Source organism: Diabrotica undecimpunctata, chromosome 8 (assembly GCF_040954645.1).
Source record: "Diabrotica undecimpunctata isolate CICGRU chromosome 8, icDiaUnde3, whole genome shotgun sequence".
In the NCBI taxonomy this organism is placed as follows: domain Eukaryota; kingdom Metazoa; phylum Arthropoda; class Insecta; order Coleoptera; family Chrysomelidae; genus Diabrotica; species Diabrotica undecimpunctata.
In genome coordinates, this window is record NC_092810.1 from 125,162,186 (window position 1) to 125,179,955 (window position 17,770).

Genomic DNA, 17,770 nt, shown 5'->3' on the forward strand with positions numbered 1-17,770 from the left:
AATACATTAAGAATACTTACTGTTTTCGATCCGATTAAATATTTTTGAATCTCTATTTAAAAATCAGACATGTAAAAGTAAGTAAAGTTCATTTAATTTTAGTGGAGCTTTAAAGCGTCTGACAAAAGTTCTGGTCCATGACAAGTGTCTGACACTTATTACAGTATTTTCAAAATAATATTCTACAAAATATGTATAAAAATCAGTTATGTAAATTTAAGTTAAATAGCTCTTATTTTTAGTTACCTTTCTCACCTGGTACCTGCCCAGGTGTCACTCAGCAAGTTTCATAAATACGCAGGTATTCAAAGCACACGAGACGCTACTCGGACTCTAAGGTTTCATCTGTGTGAAAATAAGTTATGTCTGATCGCTCTGGGATCTTACTCTAATATTTTTAAAGCCGGGCTTCATATTGATTTTGACGTTATATTGATTTTAATTTTATTTTAAACATATTATTTAGTTTTTAATATAGTCATTATAATTAGGGGACCCAAATACCATCTACTTTGCCTTATAATTCAAGGAAAAGTGGAGGGAAAGAAATGGATTGGTCGAAAGAAACTTTCATGGCTGCATAACATTAGACAATGATTTGGTACCACAGTAGCTCATCACATAGATGATGACCAACGTCTAAATACGGACACGGCACCTAAAGAAGATTTAGTTTATATAATATAATATTTATATTTTATTATTAATTTAATTTATTTGAAGGGTCTGTCAGAAGTAAAACTTAGCTGATACGTAAGCAGGTGGTGTTAAGAGCAAACATAATAATAATTTATTGAATGATTATAAAGTATATAATTTGTTTAAAATATAAATAATTAATAAAATTACTTTATTCAATTCTAAAAATATTATTTAAATTTTAAAAATACAAAAAACATGGTATGAAGCTTTTATGAAGCATTAATAAGAATAGGTATACGTGACAGTGCCGTTTTAGCTGAAAAAATATAATTACTTACCTTAACTTTACAGAATAATAATAAAAATAGCTTTAAAATATCTGGACACAGGAAAAACGAAGTAACACATTTTGACATTTTAAAATTAATTTATTTGTAATTAAATACTTGCGACTGAACAGAAACTTCCATATTAGGTATATCAGTCTTCATTTTTTTATATAAAAGATTTGTTCAAAATCATTTACTAATTAAGGAAATATAATTTATTATTTATTTAGAGAGACGACTATAAAATTGTCACTAGTGGATAAAAGAACATGTGCAGACTTTAACAACTGTTAAAAATATTGTTTCATGAAATAGAATTAAGTACCTAATACAAAACATTACCATTATTTCAAATGATCCAGATATAAAAATTTATTTTATGTATTAGAATTTTACTAAATTAATTAGGAGCCACATTCATAAATATTTGCTAAGAGAATTTAAAAAAATGTTATTTTTTTATTGTTTATGCTTTGGCACAGGTACATTACTTTACTTTTTGAAAATCCTTATATCTAAATTAAATCTGGCAAATGATGTATGAAATGTATAATGATCTATGAAATATTCATAAATCTTCTCAAAAGAGGTAGTTTAGTGTTAATGGACGCGAATATTTATATGACATTTTGCAAAATTGTCTAACAAATATTGTAAGTGATGCTATATAACTATTTTTTCTTTTAACTATAATAGCTAATTTCTTTTAACTATATTTTCTAAAAACATTTAAATTGACTACCACGGCAATTTTCAGAAATCTGGTCTAAAATGACTATTTGATTTAACCACATTATACTACTACGATATCTCGTAGTTAGCGTCCTAGAAAAGACCGCAATATACGAGTTATCTCGTAGTTGGCAATCAACGTGTTGAGTAACTAAACTGAGGCACATCATAACGGAACTAAAGTTTTGACGATGTTTTAGTGAGGAAATCAATAAAAAATTTAAACTTAAGTCAAAGCAATTAATAGTTAACTTGCAAGCTTTTGTTACTCGCACATTCAACGAATATGGACGCTTATAGAACAGTAATCCTTAACAAAAAAAAAGTGTCCTCGATTCAGACGGTGCCATAATGTAAATAAAGTAGGTTTAGCAACCCGGTCGATAGAGGCGCTGATAATCATTTTGTGTGTAGTTCTTATAAACAAAACTATAAATAAACTTTTGTTAATGGCTGTGAGATAACAGTTTGAGCGAACGTCAGAGCGCTCAGCTGATGATTTTTATTTGTGTAAACGTCACCCGCATTATACTTTTTTACTTCTTTTTTAACTATCGTTTTTTTTAATATTACCTAAATTAGGTTGATGCTTCTTCTAGGTTCCTTGTTGTCATTGCTTCATCGATATCGTCACGCCAACTTCTTCAAGGACGTCCTGTCTTTCTTTTCTCAGGGTTAATCCATTCTAATATTTTCGGGGTCATCTGTCTTCTAGCATTCCCTTTACACGTCCGAACCATGTCAAATGTTTTTTCTCAATCTCCTCTCCTATATTACTATCTAGCCTCATTTCATCTTGTATCTGACCCTTTCTAGTTTTGATACCAACTTCATCTTAAATAGTCCAACACTGTCGTCATAAGTTCGTTTTTATTAGCAGTTTTAACAAGTATTTACCATTTAATATATTTTGATTTATTTTATTACAATATGACCTATTTAGTTACATATTTTAATTACTTTATTTCAATACATATCTACATTATCTTCTTTAAATTCCTACGTTACGTTGAAACTGACTAACTCATAATGTTTGTCAAGATCAGAGAACCACTTGTCATTAATTACCTCGAAAGCCCAGAACGCTTTTAAAATATCAACAATTTGAGGCTTTTATCTAATTTACGCATCTCTCAATAAGGGGATGCATACACCATTGTGTATAAAATACTTGAGTTAAACCGTTAAAATCTAATTTATTACGGTGTACTACAGCCGTTCTGGTAAGTGTCCCCGGACCATTCCAGAGCGAGCATCTCTGGGTGGGAGGATTTTGTCCCTACGAAGGTAGCAGTAGTTAACAAGAACTCGAGGTGATCACAACTATGGTCTAGTATCAAAGATTTTACTCCTCCTCGACCACGACGCCGTCCATTCCTTCTGCATCGCAAAGCCGGCCGTCAAGCTTAGATGCTGTCCTAGCTAGATGCCAAGTAAGACATTGCAACAAATGGTGAGTGCAATTCCCTAACAAATTGATATCAATTTATGAGTTATGCTAATTGTTTTTTTCTTATTTTCAAACATATTTTATTTCATTATTTATTGCTTCAATTAATTAACCAACTAGTTTCAATACGTCCTACTTAAACATTAGCTTTGGTAACATCCTTAATCTCCGGACCGTATAGTGTAATACTTTGTACAATACTTTTATATATTTGTTTTTTGTTTCTTTTTTGATTGACTTTTGCGAGTTTAACGCTCGTGTCATTGCTCTACCTTTATTTTATTCTTGTTCTGATTTCATCTTTACTATTCCCTTTCTTAGTGAAAATTACCCCCAAATAATTGAAGTTTTTACACCCTTGATTTTTTAATTTCTACATCTAAATTGAATGTTTCATAGTCCGCTGTTACTATTTCATCATTAGCAAAGAATAGTGTAAAAAGCTTCTGTTCTTTCACCGCTATTCCCATACTTATGCATTTCCTCATCGATTTCTGTGTGGATATGTATAGATAAAACTTAAATAGGGTGGGTGATAAACTTCCTTGTCTCACACCTGTCATAACTGTGAAATCGGCACGTTATCGTGTCATATGCTTTTTCCAAGTCTCTTAAGACTATGTGAGTTTCTCTATTTCTCTGTACTCTTTTTCTACGGCGATTTTCAATACAAATAAATTATCTATGGTGAATCGACCAGCTCTGAACCCGGCTTGTTTTTTAGGTCTTTAATATTAAAATTCCTGTAAATAATTTATTAAACCTGCTTCGGTTAATATTAGTTTATTTACTTTTAATTAAAAGGCTTGAGTTACAATGTTAAAATCTATTTTATTATGATGTACCCTACACCCGTTCTGGGAAGTGTTCGCGGACCACTCCAGAGCGAGCATCTCTGGGTGGGAGATCTCAATTTTATTCTCAGCGCCTTTTTCGACCGTGTTAAAAACCTTGTTTATTTACAATCAAAGACGAAAACATCGTCTTAACAAAAGGTAACTTTCTATAAGCATTAATATTCGTTTATATCTTCCTGGATTTTTGTGCCGTTTCTATCACGCCGTTTCAAATACCAATCGTTCAATATTTCATGGCTACACTGTAGAAAAAACCTAATAATTTGGTAGTCTGAATTTTTTTAAGTCTCGAAAGAGTCAATTTAGTTTTCGCAGTGATATCATTTAAAAGCTTTTGTGCCACTCAGTAAGTTTTTAGAAGCAAGAAATATATTATTTCACTCATGAGTTAATTTAAGCAAATTTTCACAATTGAACGGTAACTGTTTTGAAAGTGAATAACAGAATCGCAAAAGAGCTTTCAAATTATGTATTACTTGCCATATGATTCCGTTTAAAACTATCTACAAAATGACAAACGTCTGTCATTCTTAATGCTTATGTCACTACAACATTGTAAAAACCATGAACACTTACTTGAAATAGTTCAGTTATCCCAAAAAAAAATATATATTTGATTGAAGTGTTATGGTTCAGAAAATAGTTGAGAGAAAGGAGTCTTTAGACACCTCTTGTATAGACAAGGTTTTATATTTACGTATATAGGTTGATTGTCTGTTTTCATTTTTATTATATGGCTATTTTGTCTTTTGTTCTACTGCTCGTCTTTTCCTGTTTCAAACGATGTATTAACCATTATCGCCTCACCACACCATCATCTGCTGTGTTAGGTATCTATTGGTACCTTTATCTCATATAAAAAATAAACAGCAACCTAACCACTTTATCCAATGCAATATTTAACTGAATGCCAGTTTGTTATGTTCTAAAAATTTCCCTTTAATTTATTGTTAAATATTTAAAACTTCATTCATGCAGAATCTCTATTCTAAATCTCCTCCTTAGCTTACGCGTTCTATATTTCTTCTTGAAAGATTCATAATTTTTTAATTAAATTATAATTACGTTAATGGTTTGTGTTTCCTGTCTTAAGATGCTATCATGTCTTTGCCTTATCTATTCAATTGCAAAATTATCTACATTTTGTAATTGGTGCTATGTAATGGTAGTTGCATAATTAGGTGCCCTAACTATTTTTCGCTTACGGTTGTGCATCAAAAAGTCTTGATCAATTTATTGGTTATGTCACAGCATAAGTTATGTTTACAATTATCATTTTATCAGCCTAAATAGGTCTTTATGGAAACCTCGTGTAATATAGAAACATAAAACTTATTAGTGTTTAAAAGGCAAATTCACTGCTGGACAATGTAATTGTTTCGGGTTCCAAAACATCTAATTCCTATATCTTTTTACTTGCGCTGAAACGAATAATAACCATCAAATTATTCTTGATTAAAAGAATAAAGTTATGTATTGATTCAGTAAAACATATTTTCAGTTTGTGGGAAATTTTAGTTTTTAGAAGTTGACACACCTGTCATATGACAAAAACAAAGAAATCAAACTAATAGAAGTCAAGAAGCTTTTGTTGCCATTTGCATTGAGTATAGACGATTTATTTGTTTATTTGTCTTAGGATAGAAGAATATTTATTTATCTGTTTGTTTGTCTTCGTTTGTTTCTTTTACAAAAATTAACTAGGTATATTATGTTTTCTACTTTGGTAATTTCTTTTTCAACGGAACAAAAGTAAGTACAATAAATAATCCGTACGATAAAATACGATAATTTTAACGACCTACGATTGTCTGACAGCGATGGCCTGGGAACGCTGACTCCTTTTCTCAATGCAAATCGCGGACTCAGCTTCACTTAGTCTATACCTTTTAGATAGGAGTTGTTTATATATTCGTTTAATGTCTCAGATTTCATATTTGTGAGTTTCATATGCTTTCTGTTACTAGTGCACAGTTTATGTGAGTATTTACATAGTTTATGCTACAATGGCAACATTTCTTGTTTCAGAACGATTTGCTTGTGTGAAATTAAACATGTCACGGAAGTATGTCAATTCAGTGAATAAGTTCGGTAATATTTTCATCACAGAGACATTAACCACATTCCTGTTGTGAAAACTGTCTATTACTTTTATTTGGTATTAAAGTAGGGAACCAGGACCAGAACTCTTCTCACTTATATTACGAGATTGACTAAAAAATAAAAAAGGTATATAGCTCTTACTATATATCTTGTTTCCATGGGTTGATGAGAATCAAATACACAAGAGCATTACCTGTTCTAAATAAGCTAGATGATGGAGTCTACACATGGTTTTCTAAGCTTCGTTCTTCTGGAATAGCTGCTCAAGCAATAGAAATTTGATCAATGAGACTTAAAAAAATGTAAAACGAGCTCTGGTTGGATATATATCAATTTCGTAGATGTTACTTATCACATTTTAAAGAAGAGCATTTGCTGGAAAATTTTTAGTGCTAAGTTAGAAACTGTTGAAGCATTTAGACGAAACTGTATAATGTGGTTAAAAATAAGGGTTAACAGCTGAGTCAAATTTATGAGCCTGCTGTCTTGGAGAAATCTACCTGACATTAGAAAACCCTCAACAGCACCTAAAACTAAAGATCCGCAATCATTAAATGTGATCAATCAGATCTTCCAGTTCAGCGTTTAGTTCTTCTAGTCTGAAAATTTAAAAATCTAATGAGACTTTTTGTTTCTTTTAGGAAATTCATAGATATATCGTGAAATACTTCTAAGTAAACATAAGAGCTCTTGCTCCTAACACACCATATGTGTTACAACAATGCGGTTATATAAAAGAAAAATTTTCTTGACGTAAACGTTAAAAAACGATCCGCTGATCAAGTAGACAGTCTGTTCTTTCTTCGTCTTAAGTTTTTGAAGTACTATCTTAATATCCTGTGGTTTAATCGTTCTTCTTATTTTCTTTTTGTTTTAGTTTTTTTTAGTGAGTTATATAAGGAACAAAATACCTGTTTTTTCCTTTTTTCCTCTATTCTATTCTATTGTTTAAGAATATTAATTATATAATTCCATAAAAAGAGAAACGTGATCAAAAACAGATGAAGAGTCACAATTTTTTCAAATTAAAGCTAAACATCTATGTTATGACAGTAACAGTAATAGTAGACAAAAATAAACTATGCAACTTTTTATATCATATTTGCATACATATTTAGAAAAAAAAATGAAAGATTTATCTATTTTGGGATATGAGCTCATTGCCGTTTTATATATGGATCATTTAAATAATATCTGGTATGATAATATGTTCTACAATTCTATAATACCTACCTCCTTTTTTAAATGGCAAACGGAGAACAAACATTTGAGTCAACTATTCATTTATCAGTCACCCTGTACATTAATAGTATTAGATTATACAATTTTATTCCTAAGTTTCAACAAAGAATCAAATTTGCAATTTTTACATTATTACTCATATATAAAAAATTACCAAATTTATAAAAAAATACAGCAACTATTTACGAAAAAACCAATGACTGTCCTATCTGGTACGTTCAATATACTTTGATTATTATATAACAATTATATCCTGAATATTTTCAGTGTTTATATGAAATAAGTTTGGGAGGAAATTGCCGAATATCCTATTTGCATAAATTTTCAGAAGGTCCTTTTACAACATTTTTTTCACAAACTGAAAATTCAATTAAATAATTGAATACAAATAATGAAACGTTTTGGATAAGAGATGGAATGCCTGTTGAACTTATAAAGTTGAAAATGAAGCCAATATACATGTGCTCACCGAACTATTTAATGTTATTTATAAAACGGGAGAAAAAGAACAAAAAAACAATTTGATGAAATATGTCTTAAAGTTATTCCTAAAGATTATACGTAACCGTATAAACAATACATAATAATACGCAACAATCAAATTCAGAACAAACTGTCGAAGAAGATATCAAGATTAGTTGATTCTACTTGATCAATGCTTATTGGTGTATGAGACTATCGTTATAGACTCGTTAGAAAATTATGAGACCTTGTGGTGGAGCCATACGTCCGAAGATGACTAGTGAAAATGAGTCAGAAAAATTGCAATGAAGCTCAGCATGTCCCGAAGAGACCAGCAAGAATGAACGACGCAACAAGAAAAAGGTTTAAGTACCTATTAAAGAACGACCTTGATCCAGAAGGGGCTTGACATCAGGCCCTACAATCTATCAGAAAGCCACAAACGTAGATGTAATGTAGGCACAAAAGATCTTTCACGCCGTAGTATTTACAGTTTATAATCTAGGTAAGGTTTAAGCATCTATTAAAGCACGACCTCGATCCAAAAGGGGCTCGTCATCAGGCGCTAAAACCTATCAAAAAGTCACACAAATAGATGTAATTTAGACACAAAAGATCTTTCAGACCATAGTGTTTACATTTTACAATCTACCATCTGCAATGCTCATAGAAGTCTCTTAAGAAAAGTAAAAACAACGCAAGATTATTGCCAGTGTTTGTTTGTAATTCCAAAGAAATTCCTTAGACCAATAAACCAAACATTAGAATAGGTCTAGTTTTAAAACAGAAATTCTCGTCCATCAAGGCAATGTGCCTGTCTACAAGGATGCTTTGGGAATAAGAAAATTGAATGACTTAAAACACTAATTGTTAGATGTTTCCTAGTCTTCAGAATGACTCATTTCTTTTCAAATATTCGCCACAAAACGCAGAGTTACCACAAAAAATGGTAAGCGATTCCACAGACGATGGACATAAGATAAAGAATGAAAAATGTATGGAACTCGTATCAAACAAAGTATGGGATATTAAATATACTGTGAGACTTAAATGAGAAATATCAGCGGAAAGTTGCACCAATATATAAAAGAAACAACAAGAGATCAGCAAGAATTTAAAACATTTTGTAATTTCCAACACAGCTTTTTGTAGATTTATCTACCTCACAGACCTTACGCAACATAGGATTATTTTACAAACAAATGCACAATGTCTGCAGATATTTGCCGTGTGATCGCGTAAAAATGCATAGAATATGGTTATCCCGTTAGCACAATAACTAGTTGCGCCACGTAAGCTTGCGCAATGTGATCAGAATTGTATGGTGACTAGGTAACATCCATAAACTATGTATTAGAGAAGAGGAAGACGTAGACTTAGTGTATGGTAGTATTTTGTTGGACGGCATCGACTTTGTGATCAGTTATTTTGACGGGTTACTTGGTTGTATCGGTAGAGATTCGTAGACATTAATTTGTTAGCAAAAAAATCGGCTGCCCTTTACAATTAATCAAACAGTTTGGTAAATACTGTATTTTGATGATGGTTATTAATAACAAATCACAAAAAATATCTGCAAAATCATCTACAAACATATATGTTTTATATTATATGAACATAATGTCGCCTTTTCGCCTAGAGTCACCGGACTTCTTCCACCGGCGAAACAATTGGAAGCTCGGCATTCATTCAGTAGCGTATGTATGAGATAGACTTCAGACAAACTTACATCCGCCTTATTTCACTGCCACGCTTTGCCTAACCAATGTAGCTAAAATGGATCCTTTTAAAATTCGTGTGTATTTCAATTCCTGTAGTAAATCGTATTCCATTTTGTTATGACATTTTAAAATTATATAAAGATGCAAACATTTCTAATATATCATCGTACAGTTAGAATATGTCGTATTCTTCTTAATGTGAAAGCTCCTTTGCATATACATGTGTTGTGTATCATTAAGTGTGCACAGATACACACTTTAACGTCAACTCAGAACGACTAAGTACAGAGGAACTGTACTAGAAAGATTACGATTTTGTGGTTTGTCGAAGCGTATGTTGCATATATATTGCATACATATGCGTTGTATATATTTGATTTAAAGAACTACCATATTAATTATGATAATAACAAGTTGTAAGATTATGCATTATATTTTGTATTCAAAAATAATTATCTATTCTGTTTATGCTAGATTTCTTTGATCCTTATGCTAGATTTGAAGATACAAGATTTGATAAAAATAGGCAATATACAATATCGACGAATGGTACAATTTAACAGACCAATATTTAATACATGCAGTCTCCTTTCGGACAATGTATGTAAGGCACTAGTAGGCCAGGAAATCTAAATTGCTTAAAATTTATTCCAATGAGCCGTGCAAGAACTTTAACTGAACACGTCACAGATTACAGTCAAATAATTTGCGTTAAATTAACACTGATGGTTCAAGTTTCACAATTTCAACCAAATATCAAATGTTGAAATAGGACAGGCTTGTTATATTTGATTAATATGTACACTATGTTATTACAACAAATACAAACTAGTCAACAATATACAAAATAAACATATTTGTATTGTCTCCTGCAATTGGTCTCTACAAAGCCAACACTAACTTTAGTATTATCATATCACTCAATTACTTCAAAGCCTGACATAAAGATGGCGTAACTAATGACAAATCCATATAATTTAGAACGTATCATCCTTCAATTGTCGGATGTCAAAATTTTAGCATAAATTACAGTGGTTTTCATTGTTTGATCTAAGTATGTTTTTCAATTTTCAAAATTTTGAATTTACTGTGTTGGTAAAGCCTGAATGAAACAAAACTATTCTAACAAAGCGTTAACTTGATAAGTGTTATTCGGACCTTGTTCCCTCGAAAATAATGATTAACTAAGTCTGCTAAATACAGACATAAATATTCTGAACGCTTTAGTCGCACAAATTCAACAGCAAAAGATAAAAAGGCGAAAGAGTCGTTTTGGTGAACCGTAAAATGAACCGAAGTTACATAAAGTTTTATTATAGTATAGAAGATGAAGATATAAGAAGGTAATGTATTCATCATTTTGCATAACATTTGATAATGATAAAGCTGTAGTTAAAGTGTGTCAACGTTTATTTACAGACAGTCAAAAAGAACAACCCATCGACAATTCATAGCGTGATTTAAAACTCTTTAAGCGCAATAATCAGGGGTTTTTGCAACGATATGTGCGAATAGATAAAACATGGATTCAAGGTTATTAATGTGTTTTAATGAAGACATTGCGAAAAAACGACTAGCAATGAAGAACAAAAAATATAATATTGTATATTTCCATCGTTAATCACGATGCATGCACCGCTTATTGGAACAATTAAACAATTGTATTATTGTATTAATAACTACATAAGTCTAGAAAGTATGTTATGTTAAGTCTTCGTTGTTATTTTATCTATTTATGAAGATATCTAATTGAAAAATATCGTAAGTATCTTTGATTTCATAGTCAATTAAAAATCCTATTTTATCATTGTGGTTGCTTGGAGATAACCAAAAATAATTACCCAAATAAACTTCCAAGTAGTACACAGAAATCGAGTTGAACAGTTGTACGAAGACGATGAGGAATGAGGAACGAAAATGGATTTGTCGAAAGGTTTATAACGTGTATAAAAAGGGAAAGCACGTTTCTTAAAAAAGCTCGTTGCTGGAAAATCAAGGAAAATATGAGATCTTAGTTTGTCGATCCTGCTGCAATTAGCATTCATAAATCGACGACTGGGTTTTCGAAAATTCTGAAAGATAATGGTGAATTGCTGTTACCAATGATTGATATTACCAGTAAAACCGTTTCAGACGTTTATTTATGAGCAACATTCTGATGCGTCAATAGTATCGTGTAAAATTGTTGTGAACGGATAAGTGTAGCAATATAGACGAGAGGAATTGCCAAATAAAAAGCTTTTTTCGTGAAAGGTATAAGCCTTTGATACAGGTATCAAACTGCTTTTGATAAATTTGCTGATAAGAATACGTAATAAGCAAAATATGCAAAAGATTAAACGTCTTTGTTTACTTATAAACAATGTAAGATCGATATTTATTTTAAATACCAAAGGTGAAGCCGATTTACAAATTAAAAGAAAAATATCAATTTTCGTTGATTAGAACCGGAGATATTGTGACTTTTATAAATTTGAATTTATGAATTCGGTTTTTCAAATAGTAAAATCGCTTCGGTTTTAAACCCTTTATCTTTGGCGCATCATGGGCGGCTCCCTTTTAAATTTTTTTTGTCTAAACTTGAACTTGAATATTTCAAATAATTCTTTTTAAATTGCTTATTATTTATAAACAAAGCCAAATTTTTTGAAAAAAAAGGTATAACTCGAGTTTTAAAGGATTTTCTATGCTTTTTCAGTAAAATTGTGTCACCTTTCCATATAATATAGCGGTTTTCAACTTTATTATTTAAAATCAAATGGCGTTTGGCATTTAAAACGTTTAATCTTTTGCATATTTTGTTTATTACACATTGGTATCGCCAAAGCAGTTGTTAAACTAGCATAAACGAGTGCCATGGGAAAATCGTTATTTCCCTGGTATACTAACAAACTATTAAGAATAAAAAAACAATACTCGCTTTTGTATATAGAGGTGGTGACTTATCAGGACGGTGGATTACCGATAATAGAGCTTCTTTTAAATTGTCGACCAAGTGGATGTGAACAACAAAAAATACTCCGTTCAAGCATAGGGATTTGTTTAGTCGATAATATGTTAAACGAGTTGATATGCAGACTCCAGGATCAGGTGACACCGGGTTTTATTAGCCTTCTCCTGACATGTGGGGCTCTGTCGGAAGTAACCACCCATTCCGTAGCTTCTCGTGGAGAAAGAATGGACCAAGGACAAACAAAGTAAATAAGGAAGAACAATTCTCAATCGGTATCCATATTTAGCTACTCTAAGGGTTTAGCAGAGTTCTGATTGGTGATTGTCATCTTGATCTTCTTCCTGGAACATTTCCGGAAACAGTTAATCTCTCTAAATTATCGTCACCTTTTCGAATCACGTGACCAAAGAACTGTAGAATTTACTGCAGACATTTTGTGCACAGCCTTTTTTAATGTCAATTTGGTTAAAAATGGAAAAATTTGTCCGATGAGCTGTCAAAGGTATGCTCAACATTCTTTTCCAGCACCACATCTCAAAGGCGTCAATTTTTGGCGTTCCTGTTCGCGAACAATCCAAGTTTCTCCCCGTATAGAAATATTGAGAATACAGGTACATTCACCAATCTCATTCACCTAGATCCGAGATAGTTGAAGCGTATCTACTATCTGGCAAGTGGTTACTCAGCTTAATAGTGTTGAATCTGTTTATCACCATTATTTTCCTATTGTCTTTATTAGTTTTAAGACTAACTTTAATGATTTCCCACTTAACTCTTCACAGGAGATCTAGTATTTCTGCTATAAGTGTAGTATCATCAGCAAATCTTAAATTTGAGATTTTTCTACCGGCCACCGTTACTCCTTCGACCCATCCTCATGACATATTCAGCATAAATATTGAATAGGTCAGGTGGCATAATGCATCCTTGTCTAACTCCTCTCTCTGCTCTAAATTGATTTGAGAAGTATGGTCACAAACCATACTTCCGAAAATGAAGAGGAACCACTGAAAATGATTTAGTAAAAAGCGATAAACGTTAGCAAGTACCAAAAAAAGTCCAGTACGGTAAACACAGCTGTAATGGGTAGACAAAAGATCTTTTAGCTCATATTGTGAAAATGCCAGACCACCATTTGGAAATATACAACTAACACCAATTTGGGTCACATATTAAGGGGAACTGGATATCGAATATTGCAACTGATTCTCAAAGTCTCAAAGAGAAGATCGAATGGTGTAGATACAAAATAAATTTCTTTTAAGTAGTAATGAAGCTTTCACTATGACGATCATTAACGTCAGATAATTGTGATGTGCATAAAGAAAAAAACAAACGAAAGTACTCTCATGGGAAATATCATTCTCCCCAGTACGTTATAAGATATCTGTATTTCAGAATAGCCAATCGCAATAAAAAAGAAATAAATACAGCTTTTCGCATGTACCGATGATCTTACATCATGTCCCGCAGAGCGAAGGAGAAGACAAAAATATATACACAACCAAAAAACTGGACTGCATAATTCGGACTGGAAACTTCGATATGTTGGTCAGGACTCCAAATAATAAAATGTGGCTCCGCTTTCGTCTCAGAACTTAATGTTGAAAGCAGAAATTACAAGAGACAAAACCCAAGTTTGGCTACAGCGTCATTAGAAGAAGAAACACAAGGAATATTCTGATCAATAGCAGCATTTCATTACATGATACAATCAAAGTGTACGACAATGGATCCTGAGTGCGTTTTAAAAATACTATTTCCGTAAACAACCGATTTTTTATAGGTAGAATTAAATTTTACTCAAAAAAATCAATATTTTTTATTTACACATACTTTCTAGACAAACTATGTTTGATTTTTTTCTCTAGTTGCTTAGTATTGTATATTAGTCTATTTTTGCTTGCTATAACCGATCTTGATTATAGACTGTATTGATCTAATACCGCATTTACTATAAATTGGTATGACATCATTATTTAGCACAATTTAGCTAATATAAAAAGTATTTTAATGTATTAGCTTTACAAATAAGTTTTATTTGGCAGCGACTCATTTACAATGCGGCCAGTTGTACATATTTGTCCAATTTTACCTTCCAAAAATAATAGAAATAAAGCAAATGGAGAAGAAACCCATTGCTACTAAAAATTGGAAACTGTAAGTCGTAAATTAAGAAAAAATTGCTACATTTTACATTTAACTATAATACATACTACTTCAAAATATTCCATCTTTAATCTTTGATAATGACAATGTATACAAGGCGCGTCTAAAGTCTCCCCCGGCAAAAAATCATAAAACTTTAATTAACAAATATTTGGCTAATTTAACTAAGGCAAGTATTATAGATTCTTATGCATTTTTGGGAAGTAATACTTCGTTTGAAAGCTCGTTTCAACTTATTTTCAAGAACATCTACATGATTATCAATTTCAGTCCAGAAATGTCAAATATTGAACGAATCTTCAGTGATGAAATCATCAACAATCTTGTTACGGGCGAGTTGAAGGAAAAAGTTGATGACAACATTCAGAAAAACCGATGATTCACTTTAACCACATTACATGACTCTTTTCCACAAACTTCTCGATCCCTCTTACATGGAATAGTGACCGAGCACCAAAGGTTCTAACAGAAGTCCATAAGACAAAACGAATGGGAGCAACCTTTGATTTCCCGATCCGATATGATAATGATGTGGACAAATTTCTCGCAAGCATTGTAACGGGAGAAGAAACTTCGGTTTCTTACAAAATTCCTGAAACAAAGTTACAATCCATGGAGTCACATCTTATAAACATCAAATCCCGAAAAAAGAAAATCTGAATATGAACACAAGAAAAATGATGGCAATTTTTTGGGACCGTTAGTGTTTAATCAACATAGAGTTTATACCTACAGTTGAAACAAGAAATACAGAACAAACGACGTAGAATGTTATCGACGAAGGTGTTGTCCAGCGTCTACAATGGAAAATTTTAGAGTACCCTCATACATATCTGGTCCCAAAACTGAAGGAATTATTGGATGAAATGGAGTTTGAAAACGACGAAGATCTCAAAGATAAAGTGGTATCCCGGTTCAGGCGTTTGGTGGGAAGAAAAACATCACCATCGCATCAACATCGGCATCGAAAAACTGATTTCACGATACAATAAATGACTTGATAGCCAAGGCAACTACAACTTGTTTTTAATTTTTTATGCAAAAACGTTCTTTTCTTTTTGGACGACCAATGTATATTAAGGTTTATAGTTTTTTATGAAATTAAGTGAACTAATCATTAGCATTGGTAGAGGCACCATTTGGAAATAAGTTTAAAGAGAAGTACACATTTTTAACAAGTTTAATGTGATTTAAAAGTCCTCTGAATGAGCTTCCAAATGATGAATTACTTCCCATACGACAATTATTTTACAAAGTTGCACCTCTCCGCTATTTTTAATGATTATGTCACTATATTCCGCCAAAAGTCTGAACAGGTACCTTAATATTAATTTTAATAAATCAGAATTAATCAGAAAATGAGGCAGTTTTTACCTAACAATAATGATTGAAATGAATATTTTGAGGTTCTCAGATTGCACCTGATTATTTTGAAGCTTGGAAGCTTTTATAGTATGTCTTTGAAAAGAACCTAAAGGAGCTTTCAAATGAAATATTACTTGCCATATGGTCCTCTTTAAAATCATTTTACAAAATGGTAACTGTATGAAATTTTTAATCGTTAACGTCACTGAAATGTCGCAAAAACTATAAACTCTTATTAACTGAACATTATTTATACCTTTTTGAAGCCCAAAAATTTATAAATTTAAGTTTAAGTGGTCCAGAAATATTGAGGGGAAGAAGATATTTAGACGCACATTGATAACTGTTCGTGTATTAAGTAATTGTGCAACACTTATATTTTATTGATGTATCATCACCAATTTGTACTAAATACAGTAGTATTAATCTACAACAAACTGTAACTATTATTACACTTTTATGAAAGAAGGAACCAAAACAATAATACAATATACTATACATTCTATACCTTTTTGCTTAAACAACTGTATGGAAATATGTTGATTCAATGTTGAAACTATAAATCTACCTTAATTTTGATATATTCTAAAACTCATAATAAATAATCTCCAGTAAGATGACATTTCTCGTTTTATAAATTAAAAGGTCATCTTTGAATATGAGTTACAACACAAAAAATTAGCCTATAATCGAGTTCATTTCAAAATACACTAAACAAACATAACTTCCGAGCATTTAGTAAGTGAGTTTTGAAGCTCTTATTAGTCGATGCAGCTCTCCTAGTCTATTAGTTAAAATACTATATATTTTAGAGTAACAGGTTTTAAAAATGTGGCGCCCATGGTAAGAACAAGTCCTATTTACTTGAAACCAATTGATAACGTGGTAGTAAATGAACCTGCCGTGGTATTAAATATACTTACTCCATGCTTATGTACAAGAAAAAGGAAGGATTTGTCTACATATGTACGCACAATCATCGAAAGGAAAGGAATAAATAAAAAACTGTGTCATAAAGGAAACTGCTATTTTGACTCAAACACCAACCATGAAAGGTATTGTCAATAATCCAATATCTTCTTGGTACTGGTCGCACTGAGCGATGGGTGTGTCGTGTTGTCTCAACATGTCATTGATTAGAAATTAATTTCTAATTTCTAATGAAAAGCTGCGACGAGACGACACACCCACCGATCAGTATGATCTCGAGCTTATCTTGGGAATAATTGTAGTATAGGAAGTTAGCTTGAGTTGATGCAAGATCTTATTCAGCGTAATTTTTTTATATTAAATGAACATTATATACCTATTTTATAAAAATTACCAAATACCAGCATTGTAGATTGCAGACAAAGTAAATCTTTACACCATAAATAATTTATGGTGTCATGTTTGAAGTGCCCAAATCAACGTACTAAATACTTAGAAGTTATTGAGTTAGTTCGGATTGAAAAAAACTCTGTGATATAAAAAAATATTCGCAAAACTGCTTGTCAATCATTTAAATTTGATATACAATGCGTTGAATGCCAGAACATAAAAATGTATTGGTACAAAATAACACAGTGTAGCTTAACTCTACCGCCATAGAACCTTACCGACAATTTGACTAGTTCATTAGAAGGTAAGACCGCAAAATTTGTCCTCAACTAACCTGAATTTCTCAAAGTCCAGTCTTCTCCAAAAAAATTTCAAATGTCAGTCTTGATGTGATGTTTTAGGCCTGTAAGAGAAAGCTAGGTATA

General features: G+C 31.7%; 1 protein-coding gene across 1 annotated transcript in view; it reads right to left on the bottom strand.

Annotated features, from left to right (window-relative positions):
- Nucleotides 1-1,055: 1,055 nt before the first annotated feature.
- Ptp61F (Protein tyrosine phosphatase 61F) overlaps nt 1,056-17,770 on the bottom strand; it is an 87,825-nt gene continuing 71,110 nt past the window's right edge. Inside the window, exon 8 of the mRNA XM_072540918.1 lies at nt 1,056-17,748. Coding sequence (XP_072397019.1) covers nt 17,724-17,748 — 25 coding nt within the window. The 3' untranslated portion in view covers nt 1,056-17,723. The remainder of the gene's footprint in view (nt 17,749-17,770) is intronic.